Source organism: Eupeodes corollae, chromosome 1, assembly GCF_945859685.1.
Source record: "Eupeodes corollae chromosome 1, idEupCoro1.1, whole genome shotgun sequence".
NCBI classification, from domain to species: domain Eukaryota; kingdom Metazoa; phylum Arthropoda; class Insecta; order Diptera; family Syrphidae; genus Eupeodes; species Eupeodes corollae.
This window is the reverse complement of record NC_079147.1, coordinates 12,992,957-13,013,833: the sequence shown is the minus strand read 5'-3', so window position 1 is coordinate 13,013,833 and position 20,877 is coordinate 12,992,957. Positions and strand designations below refer to the sequence as shown.

The window sequence follows — 20,877 nt, the reverse complement described above, 5'->3', positions numbered from 1 at the left end:
AGTGGGGCTTTGTATTTCCTTGAGAAGAGGACAAAGTCGGTTTTTTGTGGGTTGCCCATCTGGTGAGCTTATTTAAAGCGTTTTGTAAAACCTCTTTTAGTATATTGGGATGTTAACCCGTTACTGCAATAGCAACATCGTCCGCTCCAAGACTATGTCTTTGGTGTCTTCATCTTTCTCCTCTGTTAGGGCATGCGCGCATATTAGGCTTATGTTGGCGAATTGTCATGATGCGCTCGCTCACACTGTTGGAACTCAAGACTTTTTGTCTGAGTCTAGTTCCAACAACAAATCCACACCCAAATAAACGCTGTCTTTGTTCTCAGTAGCAGTCGCAGAAGTATGCATCGCAGTATTTTAGTTTGCGTTTTCCCGGTCCATCCCATCGCACTTTTTGGATGGCAGTAATATCTGCCTTGCAGCAGTTTAAGGTTTCCGCTAGTTGTTCGGTTGCACGTGGTTAGGTGTTAAGGGACCTAATATTCCACGTACAGATCCAAAGTTCGTTGTACTTATTTCGTTTGCGTAGGTTGTCAACAGTAAATTCGTCCGTATCCGAGGCTTGTTGTTGCTTCGCAACTAAAGTATGTTTTACCTGGTCAGGAAGTCAATGCAACGGCACAACCCCCAACTTGAAAGGCCAGATCCTTAGTATAACTCCAAGGACGAGGAGCCGTAAAAACCGCTCCTTATAGGTCTGGGCTCCGAATATGTCGCAGGCGCCCTATAAGTTGTTCACTAAGTAGTTCAACATTACTGGACCTGAAGACGCCACCGTTGATTCCATCTCAAAAATTTGTCTGCTTTCTTCGAAAAAAAATTCGGTCAAAATTAAGTCACTTTTGCGGTGTATAGAAAATGTATCGTACATTTCTTACGTATTAAACAAACTAACAAAAAAAAACGTATAGTTTTCAGGAAATTGTTATAAAAGGTTCTTGACTTCCTTTCTACCTCTATAAAATGTTTTGCTCTTAAACCAAAATAGATTTCTTCATAGGAAGGACATAGAAATTTCTACTTTTTCTGGATTATAATACATAATTTAATTTTAAAATCCTTACATATTTGAAAACAAATAAACATGGGTGATCTGGCAATAAATCGTACGCGTGCACGTGCCAACCCTGATGCTTTACAAGGTTCGTATAATCGGCAAATTTCAGACTGATGGCAATTTACAAGAATTTTTAAAGTTTAAAACAAACCAAAAACACTCCATACCCAAAAATTGTTTTAGACAACGACGTTAGAAAGCTGTTTATAGATAAAACATCGCTACATTAAAACACTGAATTCGTTGCTTAGTGACTCCCTTTAGTTTGAAGATTACCCGATATTACATGCTTAATACTCCAACCAAAAGATTATGCGCCACATGTGAAACATTAAACCTTAGTCCACTCATAAAGGCTCACTTCACCCTCTTTCTTACATTCAAATCTTTTTTTATATCCATGGAATTATATCTCTATGAAATTATCTTCTTATGACACTAAATTGATTTTATATACGCAACCAAAACCACCCCAAAACATTGTCACATATTTTAATGACGAAAAATTCACCTACCACAAAAAAAAAAAAAAAAAACAGCAACGTGACCCATTAACAACCGACATAATTAAAATCTTCACATGAAATTTATTAATTCAATAATTAAATCTAACTCATCGGAAACACATCACAAAACACCATAATTCTATGACCACTTAACCATCATATCCTGTCCATATTTATTTATGTACGAAAATTATGAACTTATAGTATTTCGTCCTTCGTCCTTTGCTTTTGCTTTTTGTTTATGTGAATGCTGTAACTAATAAAATTCACAACTCGTATATACATTAAGGGACAAAAAAATAATACCACTCCAAATAATATTTACATAATTAATAAAATGGCTTAATGTTTAGCAGAATCCGTTGGATTAGTACTGACGATTTAACTGGGTATATAAACCTTTTTAAGCTCTTCTTAAGCTGGATTTTGTTTGGGTATATCGAATGTGGATCATATATTTGCTCTATCTATCATTGCTAAACGTTTTGTTGACAACAAGGAGCATTTTTTTTTAAATTTTTTGTAGAATTAATGCCGTGTTTGTCACTGTTAACAGAAACTCTCTTTCAAACATCATCTTAGTTCCTTGGTTCCTTGGAATATACCTACAATTGATAATTAATACTTGTTCTTATATATGTAATGGCATCATCCTCAGTTTAGTTCCTTATTAATTGACTTCAAAATTATTGCGACCCATGGGATGTTCAAAATCACGATTTTTAAATCTATAAACAAAAAGACCTTACTTAAAAGTATCTCAGATTTGTGCCTCCAGTGATTTGTGTCTACTGCTATTAATATTATGAGGAGCAGATTCCTTTCTAATCAGAATGTAGATTTCTTCTTCAAGTTTAAAATTCTTGACTCAAAGATAAATTTCTATCTTTGCCGTGCAAATTAGGACTGTGGGTAAAGGTTTTTTAAAGGATTTGAAAGGGTGCATTTTTTAATGTTAAACGCTTCCCTAGACTGGCTTTGACAACAAATAATGATGCAACAGCCTAACTCCTTTTCGGAAATGGTTTGATATCGTGGGTTTTATGGAGTCGTTCTAAAAATGCGTGAAGCATTTTGCAACTGCATTGAAAAGGAAGATGACAATTTGTATTAACAATGCATTAATAGCCCAGAATACCTTTTATGTCGGCTGATTTATAAAGAACTGAGTCATTTCTTAGGTAATATAAATTATTTTAGTAACTGTTTGTCCGTTGTACCCGTAACGTGGCGATTAGTTCATAGGACTGTCATGTCAGAGGCCTTGAGTTCAATCTTTGCCTGTGCCATCTAAAGTTTTTTTTTTCACTGGTACTGTCTCGTGTGAGGAATTGACAAACCATCTAAGAGGATTGCCATGAAAAGTGCTTTCTCAAATAAGCCGTTCGGAGTCGGACTGTGCGCCCCCTAATTTATTTTTTAACTGTCTGTCCACCTACCAAATGAGTACTATATTTAAAGCAAGAGTTAACATTTTCGTTCTTATTTTTACTTTTTTTTTGTCATTTTTGTTAGTTAATAAAAATATCCATTTTTCTGCCCCATTGGGAAGAACATTTTATTAAGGATTAAATTGTCCTGAAATCGAATCTCGACTTAAAATTTTTCTGTCACATCAGGTTATGATTTCTGAAAAATGTTAAATAAACCAAGAACGATGATTTAGGGTAAAACCCAACTTAGTTTTTTTTTATTATTTTAATGGGTCCGATTTGTCAAATTGAAAATTTTGACATTTTTCGACGTTTCAAGCTCCCTAGAGTCGAAATAAAAGATTTTTAGAAATATGTCTGTGCGTGCGTACGAACGTTCGTATGTCCGTAAGTTCGCGACGTTTGTTTTCGTTGTCAATAGCTCAAGAACCAGTAGATTTTTTGACTTCAAATACATTTTGATATACAAATAATAATGCAGAAAGATGCAGAAAGGGCTCTCAAGAACATTGCGTGGGTGTTTTTTTTTTTAAAACGAACCAGTGACGCTAAAGACTTGAATTAAATTTTATTTTATATATTATAACGTCATTAAAAATAAATTTATTTTTGGAAAAAAGTCCAATAAACGGTTTTTTATAATCAAAAATATTGACAGTTTTTTTTTATAAAAAATAAAAACCTAAAAAAAAGAACTCAAACAAAAAATAAAAACCTAAAACAAATTAATAAAAGTTGGTAATAATTTACTTTCGACCTAAATAAATTTTCAAAAATTAAAAATACTGTCTTCAAACTTTTTTTAAAAATACAACAGTCCGGTTTTTCATAAAAAATAGTATGCAAATTTGTTAAAAATTGATGTTCGGTTCTTGATATCTCTCAAATTAATGTCATTCATCCAATTTGTAAAATTTTAAGAAATTCTATTTAAATTGGTAAAAAAATTGTTTTCGACTAAAAAGCTATTTGAAAAAAAATATGTTTTTTTAAACTAAACTATTTCTTTATATGATAAATATTGTTGGTAATTTTTAAGTTTTAGGACTTACATATTTACGTATTTAACTGACAACTTTTTAAACCCAAGAGGTAAGCCTAAAAACTTTTAAGCAAAACAAATCGACAGACGGGATGGAAAGTTATCAGTGTGGGTCCTATCCAAACCTCATTTTTTTGTAGGTGCCACCCTGGGATGGAATCGGATAAGGTGATGATTGACCATCATATTTTCGATAGTGAAACTGACTATCATTTTCATTTCGTATGTGCAAAATGATTCAACTCAAATCAATTCGATTGAACATTTTCAGATTCAAACTGTCAAAATTCATTGTTGCCATGGTAAAATTTTAAATTGATTCCTATAAAACATCATTATTCGACGAACCAAATTTTTGCATGACCAGAAATTACGGCAAAAAATACCCAAAGGTAGTAAAAATTTCTGGTCATTTGTAAAAAACTTACGAAACACCACGTCATCCTCGGTTCCAACGCTTGCCCACAATGCCGCTCTCTATGTGAGCTCGATCGATAAAGCCAATTTGCTTGCAGCACAGTTAGCTGTTAATTCGACGCTATCGGAGAGTGTCATGAGTCCTCCTGTTCTTGAGAGCGTAAACGATTCTATGGGACGAATCTTCTTTCGCACTCGTGCAGTTGCAAGAGTACTGAGAGACCTTGACATACACAAATCCGCTGGCCCGGATAGTATTCCCCCTATTGTTCTGAAGAAGTGTTCTTTAACGCTGCAAAACCACTGCGTAAGCTTTTTTATCTTTCCTACTCTACAGGTCTCTTTCCAAACGGATGGAAAACAGCATTTGTACAGCCTGTCCCTAAAAAAGGCGAATCATCCTCCCCCTCTAAATATCGTCCAATAACATTCACTTCCCTTCTTTCCAAGGTCATAGAAGCGTTGATTAATTATCAGCTTTAGAAATATCTTGAAGAACGGAAACTTCTTAATGACCGGCAGTATGGTTTTCGTAGCAATAGGTCCAACGGTGATCTCGTGGTTTATCTCCCCGAACAGTGGAACAAATCTTTACATCGTTTTAGAGAAAGTAAGATTATTGCACTTGATATTTCAAAAGCATTTGATAGAGTTTGGCACCAATCTCTCTTATCGAAAATACGTGCTTTTGGTATTGACGAATACCTTTTTCGTTGGATTAGAACTTCCTTTCTAACCGTTCAATACAAGTTGTATTGGATGCTTTTAAGACTGAAATTCATTATATAAATGCTGGTGTTCCCCAGGGCTCCGTTTCGTCTCCTTCACTCTTCCTTACATTCATAAACGATCTCTTGTCTGCCTTTTGTAATCAATAAAACCTGTTTCGCTGACGACAGTACCATCAGCTTTTAATACTCATTCCTATATTTACATCCTTGTCCTTCGGATGTGGAACTTGAACGGCATCGTATGATAAGCTCATTAAATTCTGGTCTTGGCAGCATTGTCCAATGGGGAGTCAGAAACCGTCTAGAATTGAATGTTTAGAAAAATCAATGTTGTCTCTTGTCATAAGAGTGTAACATAAGCCCGATGCCGCTATCTATGAGTGGCACTTGCATCCAGGAAACTAAACAACTGTCAGTACTCGATATGTGTATCACAGATCACCTTTTATGAAATGATCACATATTTGACATTCTGCTGCTAGGTGCTTAGTATTTCTCTGACGGTGCAAAAAATGTTTCACCCCTTCTGATCTGGCTGTAATTTACAAAGCCTTCATTCGTCCAGAACTTGAATATAACTCGCATATTTGGGCAGCTGCCCCTAAAACAAGTTTAAGTATCTTGGACAGGATCCAAAAAAGAGCTTTGAATGATAGGCGATAGAACTATAACCGAAACAATTACGTCACTTGAACAACGCCGCAATGTTTCATGCCTATCGTTGTTCTACCGATATTTTTATAAGCAGCGTTCTATCGAATTAGCCAGTTGCATTCCCCCCCTAAAACAATTCAGCCGTAATACTCGTATGTCTAGGAATGCACATCAGTTTAACCTTGAGCTCAATTTCAGGCGTACAGTCAAGAATAGAGATTCTTTCTTAAATCGCACATCGAGAATGTGGAATGCTTTACCAAGCTCTGTTTTTTCCTATCATTTTGATACTCAAAACTCTAAGACCAATGTGCATCGGTATATCCTCTTTAATCCTTACCTATTTTCCTAACGCTCGCACTGTGTTTAAACGTTAAACATGTTAAGGGTATTAATAACCCTTTGAGTGCCCGTTTATAAAAAAAAAGTTTAAAACTGGTAGATTTTGAATAAAATTTTTACTTTTCTTGCTTTGTCGTGAGATTTGTCGATCACAGGAATGTGTTTTTTAAGAAACAAAGTTAACTAAGAAAATTCTCCAGTGATTTGTGTAAGCGTCTTGTAGCTCTATTCAGAATAAACATGAAAACGACTATCACATTTTTTTGTGACAGCTTTTTAGGTATCAATTTGACTATCACCTTACGTAGATCAAACTCGATCATTTTGATTGTCCCTATATAATCATCAAACCTTTGTAATCCGGCCAAGACCAAATGCCCTAGACAACTTTAAATGACATTCTCAATTTGAAGTCGCCAAACTGGTTCTTCTGCCTAGCCCTATCTCTTCGGTCTCTATCGGAAAGAGTCCTACTGAACCGAAGGCGCTGGGCTACGTCCAGTGCAAGGATGTCTCGACTGTAAGGGATTCGCCTATCTACAATTTTACGGCTTGATGACTTTGCAAAGCATGGATCTTTTGGATTCAGATTAAAGGGCCTATTATGTAAGACAACTAAAAACAAAGTTGAGTTGTAATCCGGCAATCGGTATTACCGATCACAACTAGTTGTCTGTCACAAGTCAACCAGTAGTCAACTAAAAAATGGTTGACTTTTTAAATGTGTTCGGGTTATTATGTAAGCCAGTTGAGTTGTCTCTCAGTTGCGATTGTTGTCAAAATTCAGCAACTGATATTTACTAGTTGTGTAGTGTATTTGTGTGTACAAAAAAATAACTGTAGGCATAAACAGTTCATTGAAAACCAATTTTTTTAAGAAAATGGAGAAACAAATGTAAGTTTTACAAATAGTAATATAAACATCTGTAAGAAAATAATTTTTTAGATTAAAAATAACTAAACCTGCCCAATTCGAGAGGTTGATTGAGGTTCTACAGCAGAAACCTGAGCTGGCCAGAGGCAAGGGACAATTCGGTTCCACAAAAAGAACCCAAGACGAAGAATGGGAAAATATAGCTGTTCAACTGAATAGCATTGGACAACCATCAAGACCACCATTTTTTTGTGCTATGATTCGAATATGAGTTCCATCGATGCATCCTATTACTCCAGGAAATCTGGTTTTCTAGTAAAAATGAATTTTTGATAAATTCATCTCATCATTTGTCATACGAGCCTTAATCCATTGTGGACAGATACGTTCTTCTACTACGTCTAGCACTTTTTTAACACTACCGAAACTGTTGGCTGAGCAAGGCCTAAATTAAAATCATTACCACTGCACTTTTGGTAACTTCCTTCTGCCGTGAAACGTAGGGCAGTGCAGAGTTTGAGAATTGGTGGGATTGCGGAGGAACGCTGTGGTTGTTTCAAATGATCTTTGATTTCATTTAGCACATACAAAAATGCGTCTTTGTTGAGTCTAAAATAACTTATAAATCTGAAACAAAACGAAGACATTAAAATCAGCACTCGTCAAAGAATTTGTTTATAAATAATACTTTTTGTTTGGAAGTTCCAATGGATTGGAGTGATCTCGAATATTTTTTCTCATCAGCGCAACATTTAGAGCATTTTCTTCTTCCGAATTTCCAAGAAACAAATCAATAGAACTCTCCATTTCCTATTATTTTGTCTTTTTTATAAAATTTTGCACTGAATTCAAAATTTTGAAATTCCTACGTATTTTACTTTACACAGCTGATTTTGACACAAAACAAGCACATAAAAGTAGGCAACGTATTTGGTCTACTCAACTGAAAAAAGTTGTCTCACGTAATACGATTTTTTTTTGCAGTTGTCTTCAAATTGAGTTGTCTTGATTACAACTCAACTAAGTTGAGTTGTGATCCATAATAGGCCCTTAAATCAGTTGGGTATCTTACTTAGGTTCTTAAAATTCTCATTATTTATGTTGTTTTAGGAAACCTTGAGCTTAGTACCTTCATGGTTTTAGACTTATGCTTTGGAGTACATATATTTTTAATGTTGAGTACATATATTTTTAATGTTGATATTAAATCACAACTTTCAGCTCAATTAGATTTTACAATTACAGAACCAGTCAACAAAATAAACACAAATTTTAATTTGTGAACATACGAAAAATCACATCAGTTATGTGCTGACAATTTTATTCAAAATACTCCTTCAGACGTTGTCAGAAGTTCTGCATACTCATCGGATATCGAATGCATTTAACGCTTTGAATGTCTTGGATAATTGTCTCACTTACGGCTTCAAGTTAAGGTGGTTTGTTAACATTTACTCGTGCTTTGAGATATGAAGATCCACATAACGTAATCACCTGGTGACAAATCCGGTTTTAGAGATGCCCATTCCGCATCTCCTCTCCATTAAATTAGACGCCCAGTGAATGTTTCTCTTAAAGAAACCCATTGTTTGCTCTACATGTATGGCAAGTCGATCCATCTTACCAAATCGTACAGTATTCAAGTTGATACGTCGTCGTCTTCTCAGTTCCGGCAAAAAACATCACACAGCATCTATAAGTAACGATCAGTGTTGACAGTGAAGTTTTCACGACAAAATTACGAACTATTAATGAAGTTTCGACTAATATCACACTAAAAATAAACTAGGAAAGGTGTAGAGGTCGTTCATAGAGCCCTTGTATTCTTTCAGAGACCCCATTACGGAAGTTGTAATAAATGAAAATGGGTATTGTCCCTCATTGTTTGATTAACAACATTGCTACTGAAAAATACACAAAGAAAATTTCGCCAAACTGACGGGTCTGACATCCGTAGAGCCCGAGCATAATATATAACCGATCAACAAGGGCCGGCTTCAATAGCTTGACAAGCTTTTTTAATATTTTATGAAGTCCTTACAGTTATATGATTTCGGAATCGTCTTTGTGTTTCAATGCCCGAACGGTCCGTTTACAAATATTAAAAATTCCCGTTTTCAACATTATTTGTGACTAAAATAAAACTACTTTCAAATCGCTTGCCTCTTTCTTTTAAGCATAAATGAAAATTATGAAGCTTTTTTGACACCTCTACGTAATAATATAAATATTTAAACTGAATATCAAAGATAAGGTTTTAAAAATCACGAATTTTATTGAAAAAAAAACTACTCCATGACCTTTCAATTTAAAACAAAAAACAAACGCGATATTCCATCAAAACCTGATTGCCTGAAAAAAACCTTGCCAACTATTGTTATTACTTAAAAAAAAAATAAGACCGATGTTTTAACAGGCCAAGGAAATTCTTCAATTTATGTCCATACGAAATTTGGCTTCTTTCAACACCTCGCGCAGTACATTTCGCTTTAGAACCTTGCTAAAGCAAAGTTACACTTTTAATACAGGCTTTGCCACTAAACTTCCAAAATGATTTCTTATCCTAATCCTCCTTTTACTGGTCTATTTTTGCTCTGATGAAAAGTCGATTCATTGTTTTGTCCTGCACTGTAGCTTTATGTCTATGAATATGTACATATATATAAAGTTAGCAACCAATCGAAGATGTCTGGGAACATGGTAACCGACCAAGACAAACCCAACCGATGCGAGGGGATTGAAACATGGCAAACAATATTTTACGTGACCCAAAGCATAATATTAAATAATAGTTCCCTATTCGGTGACGCGTCACAGCAAAGTGGTCCTTTATCGTCAAACGAAGAACGGGAAGTGGTGAGGATAACTCTTCACCAGACTCTGCGACCAAGGGTGTGGAACTCCCACTGTACCGCACTATATGTAAAATTCCTAAAACAATAACATTATTCAACCACCCTGTATATCGTCTATACGTACTAACTCTTTATTTATGTTCTCTTTTTCATGGATAATCCTTTTGCCGATGCGACAATGACACCCACCATCACAACACTAAAATCATGGTCAACAAAACAACAACGAAAACAACATCGACGCTCAACAGAAATGGCAGCACCATAATTCCACCGGTCCTAAAGTTCCTCGTCCAATTAACATATAAAAGCGATCGAAAGATAATAACGATACCGAAAATCATAAGCATCGCCAACAATTTACTGGCCAATAATTCAATACGAGAATGCAGTGTCCTTGCGCTGAAAGGATTAGCCTTTGAGATATTCCTGATGCCTGTTCCTCCGTCGACGTTGCCGTTGTCAGGCTCGATAGACGCTCGCCCCCATCGGCCGGCTCCGCCTCCACCAGTGCCTCCTCGGACTACAAGCGTTTCGGCGAATGCATCGCCGTTAAGATTTGCAACAAGCAGTAACAGCAAGAGCAGCAGCCGACGCAGCAGCATCAGCAGTGTCAGTGCTTTGGACGCCAAAGAATTGGACACACAAAAGGAGGTGGTTCTGGGAATGCTCGAGAAATTTATTGATTCCCAAGAATGCCAGAGGATGTTAGCGATTTTATTACTTCACGACCGGAGCTGGAATTCATTCGTCGATCTTCAACAACAACAACAACTGCAGCAGCATTCAATGGTTACATCGTCGCAGTCGTCGGCGTCGCCAAAACCAATGACACCAATGCCGATACTGTTACCATCTCCGTCGTCGTCGCCAGCATTGTCGATGCAGGAAGGAGCAATATATTCAATTGTAACGAAAGGACTCTGCGATGGCAAAATCAAAGTGCACGACTGGCAGGGATTCTTTGTGCTGGAGTCTTTGTTCCAGAACAGTGGTAAAAATATCCTTTTAGACAGCAAAGAGTTCTCATCGATGCTTGCATTGTTCATCACAAAGGTAAGTTTTATTTTTCGTCTTGGAAAAGACTAAATTGTAGAGTATTAGTTATTTGGTGAATCCCTTAGACTTCCGGAAATGAAGGCTAAAGGAAAAAAGTGAAAGCCATGAATTTGAATTTTTGTAGGACAGTTGTTTCTTTTAGTCATGTCTATATCGGCTATAAAAATATTTCAGTTTGGTGCAACCAGAAAGGGTTTTAAAAATGATTTGTTTTTTTTTTTTCATACATGTCTTTCGTTTAGTGGTTTGTATCATAAGGCTAAAGTAAGCGTTTAAACGTTTGTCTTTGTGAGGCTCACTAAAGAAACAACGTATAATTTTCGGGAACTGGAAAAAGAAAGGTCTTAAACCCTTTTTCAAAGTTTCATATATCCTTATTCAAAATCATCTATTCTTTGGTTTGCGTAACCGGTAAATCTTGTATGCTGTTTCTCCTGGTTTCTAGTAATCTCTGGGTACATAACCAGAAACATTGATATTTGTGACAGGTAACAATTTGTTTATTTACTTATTATTTTATTTTTTATTTGACTGTTCTCAAAATTTGTTCCATAAGGAATTTGAGAATTTTGTAGAATTATAGGGAAATACACAATAATTACCATTTTCCCTTTTATTAAGAAATTGTCATGACAGATTTGTATTTTCCACAATTGTCAGGAAAATAAAAAAGAATTACTATTTACCAATTTATCAGTATTTATTTGACAATGCGACAGGAAACTCAGTTACGATCAACTGTTGACGCTAAAAAGACCTTAAATGATCTATGAACTATTCATGTTTTTTTAAACAAAGAATAAATAATTACTTCGAATCGTTAAATGGTATCTCGAAGTGGTTCCATTCCCTGCTTGAATCCATTGCGCTGAGACGTTTATCTTGCTCATCGATATTCTAACATGTAACAAATTGGTCGAAAAGCGATGTTAATTTAAACAAAATGCCATTCAGCTGCGCACCCCAAGGCGTTATGAGTCTCTAGCAAAAGCATACTAGGCCAAGCTAAAGTGTTTTTTTCAATACGGGACGGGTGGGTAGATGTTGAAATGGCATAAAACAAGCTGTGTGTGAGGTATAAACAAAAATATTTTTTTATTTGAAAGGCGAATGTATGCTAATAATTGTGGAACACGACATAATTCAAATTACAGCCTCAGCTTCTTTGGTGGCACGGACCGGAGTGGTCCAATTTTCAATGACTTGCGCATAGGAAGTCCCTCACGCTACTTCGACTCAACGGGCAAATCCTATCATTGTCTTCCAGTGCAAAACTTATTGGGGGTGGTACACAGCCGTAGTACGTCCAATCTTAACATATTGGTCGATTGTGTGGTGACCTGCTTTAAGCAAAGCCTATAATATTAATAAGCTAAAGAAATTTCAGAGAACAGCTTGCGTGGGCACCACAGGGGCCCTTTAACGTTATTTTGGATCTTCTACCAATCGACCTTTTTATTAAATACATAGTTTCCTGCAGCCCTATTAGGCTGAAGGAATCAAACAGCTGGTTGTCAAAACCTTATGGTCACAGCAACACTACGAAATTAATTCCCTCAGATATTATCTCGGTAGACACTGACTACTGCACTCCTACTTTGAACCTTAGTAAGGGTTTTAAGGTTATCTTCCCATCGAGAGAAGATTGGGAGGATGACATCGTGTCGATAGGTTTCGACACAACCATCTTTACTGACGGCTCAAAGATAGAGTAAGGAGTTGGTTCTGGGATCTTTTCTGAGTCCCTAAATGTAGCCAAATCCTTTAGGTTTTTCAGGCTGAAATGCTGGCAATAAGAGAGGCATGTAAGATACTTAAACAAAACCCAAACCAAAACCGAAATGCGGCTATCTTTACAGACAGTCAGGCAGCTGTCAAAGCCATCAACTCGGATATATCCTCATCTAAATCGGTCCAGCAATAGCAACAGCAATAGCTCACTTGCGGAAATGGTTAACATTCCTTTTGGTGCTATGAAGGGTAAAATCTTTTCTATTTACGAAACTGAATTAAACCCAAAGTGGAGCAATTTACCCAACTGCATTATATCTAGGAAGATATGGCCCACCTATAATAAAACCAGTACAAACGATCTTCTATGCAGGCCAAGGCAAGACATAGCGAGGATAGTTGCGGTTTGTACCGGACATTGGCCTATAGTAGTTCATGCAGAGAAGTTAGGTATCTCTTACAACACCTTTTGCCGTAGTTGTAGTAACCAAAGGGAAAGTAAAACGATGATCCATTTCCTCTGCAAATGTCCTGCTTTGGCAAACACTAGAATGAAATACTTTGGAAAAGCATTCTTTCAAGAACTTGATGAGCTATCTGAGACAAAGATTAGAGATCTAATCTTTTTTCTATAAATCTATCCCTTTCAATCAAAGGTCAAACGAGTTTTTGGTATCAAAACGGCGCACTACAGCGCTAATTGGATCTCAGCCTAGGTTGCCTTGAGATCGCCATTTCTACCTGCGCATAGGAAAAAGTCTAGAGGGATCAAATCGGATGACCTTGTTGTCCAATTCACATTACTTCTGTGAGAGATGACCTTACCCTCGAATTGTTCATGCGAAATGTCACCGTCCAGCTGGAACCTCATGTCGTCTAGATCCTTTTGGTTCAATTTGGGCCATAAAAAATTAGTTAACATCGTTATGAAGCGTTCGCTGTGCTTGGTGAGTGCTTCACTAACGTCGTTTTCATAAAAATACGGACCAATTACGCCGCCCTAGCCCAAATCCACACCAAACGGTAACTTTTTGAGGATGTTTTATCATCTGGTGAACCTCGAGTCATTTGGTGTCGTCCTATGTATTGCAATTTTGCTTTTAACGCAGTCATTCATCCAGAAATACGCCTCGACACTAAAGATGATTTTTGGCCAAAATTGGGGTTGAAGTCTGTGAAAGTCCGAGATCTTGTGCACGGCGGCTGCTTTAAGTTCTGCTGTACACGTTCAGGGACTGCGACGATGGTTTCAGCAGGTCTTATAGTTCTTGAACGTAAGGTCGTCTTAAATTTGGCCACCAAACGTTGAAGAGTCTATTGTCAACGGTAAAATGGTCGCAATGCGCGTAACGTTTTCGTTAGTGAACACTCATTTTGGTGTAACTTGCCATGTTGATTTGGCAAAAGCGACTGAATAATAAACAAAACATTTGGCCGCCACGGGGCTCCAAAATCTACCTGCGTCAATTGAAAAACCCTTTACCATAAATTGTACTACAAAGAGATTTCCTAGCTGATTCCTCTTCATTATACGAGCTAGGTGTTGATCGCACCGGAGTCTACCGAGCTTAATTCTTGTCCCAATATCAGCTTCAAAGTTGTAGTATATAGGGTGTATGATGGTTAGTGCATTGGACTGTCATGCGAGAGGTCTTGGGTTCAATCCCTGCCTGTGCCACCTAAAGTTTTATTCCCGTTTACTGCCTCTTGCGAGAAATTGACAAATTCTCCAAGAGTAATTCTTGTCATGAAAAAGTGCTTTCTCAAATTATTCGTTCGGATTTGGCATATAAACTGTAGGTCGCCTCCATCCCTGCAATTACGCGCACACAGGAATGGTTAAGGGTTGTAAGTCACTAGACCCTGGTTCTCAACGGGCTGTTGTGCCACCTAATTTGTTTATTAATTTATCAGCTTCAAAGTAGATTACATAAAATTAGATAGATTTACAGTCTTTGGAATCATCCTTCCTCACATAAGATGCCAACAATTCTCTGCAATACCTTCCTTTTAAACGGGCCTTAGGGCTTGAAATGCCTTTTCTATAAGCACCCAGATCTCGGATCCGTAAGTACTCAGAAGTTATGGTAAGGTTTCTTCGAAAAACCTTCTCAAACGCGTGGTTGGACAAAGTGGTTGGAGTGCCTTTAGTATGCACTCAGGTCTCGGATCCATATGTAAGTTTTTAGAAGTTATGGTAAGGTTTCTCAGAAAAACATTCCTCTCAAACTCGTGGTTGGAAAAAGTGGTTAGCTTGCCTTTATTTATGCACCCAAATCTCGGATCAATGTGTAAGTTCTTAAAGTTTTTGGTTTTAAAAGACTGAAATAGACTCTGTTGGGCTTGAGCAAACACCTGCTTATTTATTCTTTTATGTTGTTATCAACTGCTTACTATTGACCCAAAAATATTTCAAGGATAGCAATACTTTAAATTCGTGCTCCGCTACCTTTATTGTTTGACCAATTGTGCTTTTTTTTCGTTTAATAATGTGCAGTCACAAATTCTGTGCAGCCTGCTCAATCTTAGTGATGATATCGTTGTCGTCTGCCTAAGCAAGTATCTGGATAGATTTTTGGACGTCGGTTCCTCTTACGTAACGGAGGCAAGCCTACGGGTTTTTAAAGTTGACTTCCTTAATAGATTTTAAGGCTGCCTACGAAATCAAAACTATGAGAGAATTTGGCAATCCAAACAAATTTCATAGTTCTCTCATGCAATTGTTTTCGTAAGCAGCTTGAAAGTCTGTTAACAGATGGGGAGTTGAAATATTAAATTCTAGACATTTTTCCATTATTTTTTTTCCTGTGATAATAGTCAAACTGATATTGTTCGATGATAGTTTAAGCGTATATGCCTATCCGATGTTATTGGATAGAGCGGAGTATCTTATAAGTGTTAGTCAACAACGTAGTACCTCCATAGTTTCTCCACGTTGTAACATCTCCTTCCTTGTGTATGCGACATATCATACCTTTCCGCCAGTCTTCTGTTATTTCTTCATGTTCCCATAAGTGCACTATAATTCCATGAACTGCTCGATGTTAAGCTTGCCCGACTTGTTGAAACACCTTGAGCTGATATGCCATCGGCTCTCGGGACATTGTTTTGTTTAAGCATTTGTATATCCCTCTCAACCTCTTTTAAGCTTAGTAACGTAAGCATATAAGCTGCTTCTTGAAGTGATAAAAACACTTTTTCAGTGAGCTGACCGTTAAGAAATTCATTTAAGCTTATTTCTCATCGCTCCAGTATGCCTATAAGGGATGGGTAATCAGGTTTCCCTCTCCGTCCTTTAGTCATGCTTCGGATGGATTGATAGAACTTCCGCACCTAGTGCGTACCTCGCTCTCAGTTCAAAGATCAAGTTCTTCTCCTAAGTTTCTTTTTTCTATATGTGAAGCCGTTATTCTGTTCTTCTAAGCTCGTTTTATTCCTCTTCGCGTGCACGATATTTTTGCATTGCTCGGCATACAACATTATTACAGTCCCTAGTTTGCATTCATCATTGAACCAGTCGCTCTTATATCTGCGACTGCTGCCTAAAATAGAGTCGGCAGTACTAATAACAGTATTTTAAGGCGTGTCCACTTCTCACATGACTTACTCTTCCCCATCGATCTCATTGAGGAGGAGTACTAACACATAGCCAAAGGTGTTATGGTATTCTCATTGCGTAAAGTTGATTCAAAACTGGTCAAATACGTCTTCGAAAGGCAACCCGCTCTCGGAATACCATACCAACAAGATCTGAGTCAATATTGGCATGGCAGTACTTTTGTACTGTCATCAGGCTCGATTTGTGGCGATCGTTTATCAACACGTGATTAAACTGATTATTATTTGAGAATGGCTTTTACATCATTGATTTAGCAAGAATTGAGGGTACTTTCGACTTGCTCTCTTTCTTTTCGAAATGCGAATTGCTCATAGCCTTTCGCTTATAGCGTTAAAGCCGATAATAGTAGACTTCACTATTTCGCTAATTATTAAGCCTACTCTAAACACGGTGTTTTGTATCACTGCTGTAGCTGTTATATGCACCATATTTTTTCTTCTGAAAATACAGCTCCCTGTCCATGGTTTTTACGGAACAGGTTATCAGCCTGTCAACAGCCTTAGCCAAACCCTTTGGGGTTTGTTTCTATAGCGGCCGCCACGAAGAGGCTGTGTTCACACTTCCATCAGTTCCAAATAGTTACGACTTACTTTACTTTACTTAAGATGGCGCTACAGCGCATTGTGCTTATGGGCCATTTCGCCAGCTAACTCGATCTCTAGCTTGCTGCCTCCAGTTTCGAATACCAAGTTGACGTGCGTCGGCCTTAACTTGATCACTCCGGAGATGAGGTCTGCCTCTGCTTCTTGTTCCCTCAGGCTGGAGCTTCAATGTTCATTCGCTGGACATGCCCTAGCCATCTTTAACGTTAAACACGCAGTTTTTTTACCAGTGGCAAGTCGTTGTACAGCTCGTATAACTCCTGATTAAATCTTCTCCGCCAGATGTTACTTTGCCTGTCGACACAAACTATACCATAGATCGTACGCAGAACCTTCCTCTCAAAGATACCAAGATATCCTTCATCCGCCTGGGAGAGGGTCCATACAGCAAGACTGCGATGATTAAAGTATTGTACAGTCTCTTTGGTACTTCGCGATATGACCTTATTCCTCAACTGCTTGCTTAGGCCAAAGAAACAGCGATCAGCAAAGTTAGTTCTACGTTTGATCTCTGCGCTGATGTTATTTGCAGAATGAACAGCAGTGCCCAGATAAACAAATTCGTTTACCACCTCGAAGTTGTACCTGTCGTCAATTGTCAGATTTTGACCAAGTCTACGGTGTGAATCGACTCTATTTAACGACAATAAATACTTTATTTTGTCCTCGTTATTTTCAAGACCCATTTTCTTCGCCTCAGTTTCGACATTAGAGAAAGTACCCGTCACTGCTCGCTTGGTTCTTCCCATAATGTTGATGTCATCTGCATATCCAAGATATTGTGTGAATTGAATTGACTTGTATTGGCGTTGGTGTTGCGCACCACTCTTTCAAGCTACATGACATCGCTTATCGAAGTCCTCTTGTGGTTTCGAAGGTTTCCATCGAGTATCTTCCAATTTTGACGCAGCAACGAGCATTTTTCCAACGTCATCCTGATAAGTCGTATCAGTTTGGTAGAGATACTAAAACTCAACATATAGTATCGGTATAGTTCGTTCCTGTCTACAATTTCATAAGCAAGCTGCTTTAAAATCGATGAAAAGATGGTGTATTTCGATGTTATATTCTTGGAACTTTTCAAGTGTTTGGGGTAGAGTGAAAATTTGGTCCATGTTAGATTTTTCAGGTCTGAAGCCACACTGGTTTTTTTTTTTATAATTAGCAAACACTAAAAGGGTTTTTTATACCTTTAATATGCCAAAGACACAGTGTGAGCATTAGGAAAAGAGGGAAGGGTTGGATAGGAGGTGTCAAATCAAATCAAATAGCTTAAATAAGTTACTGGAGCACCAGCCCAGAGATGAGAGTTATATTCAAGTTTTGGACGTATATAGGTTTTGTAGATTGTAGCCAGATCAGACGGAGAAAAAAATTTCTTGCAACGTCTCAAAAAACCTAGACATCTTGCGGCATTTTTGGCAACATCGCGTATGTGATCACTCCACAAAAGGTGGTTGCTGATGCACATTCCGAGGATGTCAAGATTTTCTGTTTCGTTGATGCAAGTGCCACTCATAGATAGTGGCAAAGACGGTTTATCTCGCTTTAACGAAGCAAGACAGCATTGCGTTTTCGAAGCACTAAATTCCACACGATTTTTTATTCCCCATTGTACAATGCTGTGTAGGTCGGAATTTAATGAGCTAATCATATTTTGCCGTTGCAGTTCCACATCCGAAGAGGAGGGTTGTGAGTCTGGAAACGAATATGAAAAGCTAAGAGTGCTATCGTCAGCGAAGCAATGTATTGGATTAGAAGTAGCAGACAGGAGATCATTTATAAAAATGAGGAAGAGGGTCGGAGACAAAACGGAGCCCTGGGGCACACCAGCGTTTATTTTATGAGTTTCAGACTTGAATCCATCCAAAACAACTTGTATTGAACGGTTCGAAAGAAAATTTCTAATCCAACGAAGAAGAGATTCGTCGATACCGACAGCACGCATTTTCGATAAGAGAGCAAGATGCCAAACTTTATCAAATGCCTTTGAAATAGCAAGTGTAATAATCTTACTTTCTCCAAAACGATGTAAAGATCTGTTCCACTGTTCGGTGAGATGAACCATGAGATCACCAGTGGACCTATTGCTACGAAAGCCGTATTGCCGGTCATTAAGAAGCTTCCGTTCCTCAAGATATTTCTTAAGCTGATAATTAATCAGCATTTCCATGACCTTAGAAAGAAGGGACGTACATAAGTGCTATCGGTCGGTAATTTGTGGGAGAAGAAGATTCGCCTTTTTTTGGAATTGGCTGAACAAATGCAGTTTTCCAACTACTCGGAACGAGCCCACAAGAAAAGGATTGATGGAAAAGCTTACGCAGTGGTTTTGCTAGCGTGGAAGAATACCTCTTCAGAATAATAGCGGGGATACCATCTGGGCCAGCGGATTTATGAATGTTGAGATCTTTAAGAACTCTCGCCACAGTTCGAGTACGAAAAAAGATTGGTCCCATAGAATCATTTACGCGTTCAAGAACTGGGGGAGTCATGACACTATCTGGTAAGGTGGAATTTTCAGCGAACTGCCTTGCAAATAAGTTAGCCTTATCAATAGAGCTAACTAAAGGAGTGTCATTGACAACAAGCGTAGGAACCGAGGAAGAGGAAGAATTCCTCATGTTTTGTACAAATGACCTAAAATTCTTACTGCCTTTGGGACATTGCAGTATTTTTCGCCGTAATTTTTGGTCATGTAAAAATTTGGTCCTTCGAATATAGGCGTTGCAGGCCTTCCCGGCTTGCTTAAACTTTTTCCGGTTTTCCTCAGTTGGGTTGGCTTTAAAACACCGGAAGGTCACCTCTTTCTCCTTGATAACCTCTTTGCAGCTCGAATCGAACCATGATTTATCCTTGGGTTTAATACTTTTAACCCTATTCGGGATAAACGTTTCCATTCCCAAATGAATCATACTAGAAATCATATCTGCACTGGACTCTACGTCACTATCGAGGAAGCATAGCGACCAGTTAAAGATCCTGAAAAAATTATTGAGACCGTCCCAGTTGGCTTTCTCGTACTGCCAAACGGTTCTCTTTGGAGTTTTTTCTTTAACTGGATTTGTTTGACACGAGAAATTAGCAGATATAACACTATGGTCCGATGTGCATAGAGGCGTCAATACACTGATTGTGTACTTATCAGGATCAGAAGTAAGAAACAAGTCAAGGGTATTTTCTGCTCGGCCGTTAACGTCTGATATTCGAGTAGGCTCATTGACAAGCTAAGTAAGATGGTTAAACTCAGCAAAAATCTCAGCACACATTCCTTCGGGCGTTGTCTGGCCCGAATGGCGAAGCCACGAAGAATTGTAAACATTGAAATCGCCCGTAATAACGATTTCAGTGTGTAAGGGCCATTTAGCTTCAGGCGTTCACATAATACGCTCACAAGGTCTAGGGATACTCTGTCGGCAAAAGCATTGGCGGTATCCTCCTGCTGCAGTCTTCCAAAGTTGAATCCTCTCTTCGACGTTGTTGTTTGCCTAAGAACTTCCATGGATATTCGTACTCGCAGTTTAGCACCTACTAGGTAGTGGTCGGAGTCTATGTTGGTTGATCTGTACGTACAAACGCCAAGTATGCTAGAGGGAATCTGGTGCTACTCCACACCATGTTTTTCTAGGCTAGGAAGTCGATAATCCTGAGTCCTTTTCCAGATGTGATGTCGTGTAGGCTATGTGTTCCGATTGACCTGCCAAAGATGCCTTCTATACCAATTTTGGTGTTAAAATCGCCCAGGAGAATTTTACTGTCGTTTTTGGGACATTGCTCATATGTTTTAGCGATTAAATCTTCTTTGGTATTGTCATCCTTCTCTTCCGCCGGGGCATGCGCACTGATTAGCCTCAGGTGGTGGAATTCGGCCTTAATGCGGATTGTCGTCACTCTTTCGCTTACTTCCCGAAAGCTTTAAACTCTTTGCCTTAGTTTTTCTCTAACAGCAAAACCA

The 20,877-nt window shown here is 38.0% G+C and overlaps 1 protein-coding gene and 1 long non-coding RNA gene across 2 annotated transcripts in view; one reads left to right on the top strand and one right to left on the bottom strand.

Moving 5' to 3' along the window:
• The window catches only part of LOC129943030 (uncharacterized), a 225,153-nt gene that overhangs the window by 102,483 nt on the left and 101,793 nt on the right, over window positions 1–20,877 (top strand). The window contains exon 13 of the mRNA XM_056052234.1: window positions 10,163–10,967. Within this exon, the coding sequence (XP_055908209.1) occupies window positions 10,163–10,967 (805 nt within the window). The remainder of the gene's footprint in view (window positions 1–10,162; window positions 10,968–20,877) is intronic.
• On the bottom strand, window positions 6,772–8,105 carry LOC129943031 (uncharacterized). Its single transcript, XR_008781149.1, has 2 exons — window positions 7,745–8,105; window positions 6,772–7,683 (listed from the first exon to the last, which is right to left on the bottom strand). It is a non-coding gene; the product is annotated as an uncharacterized LOC129943031 (long non-coding RNA).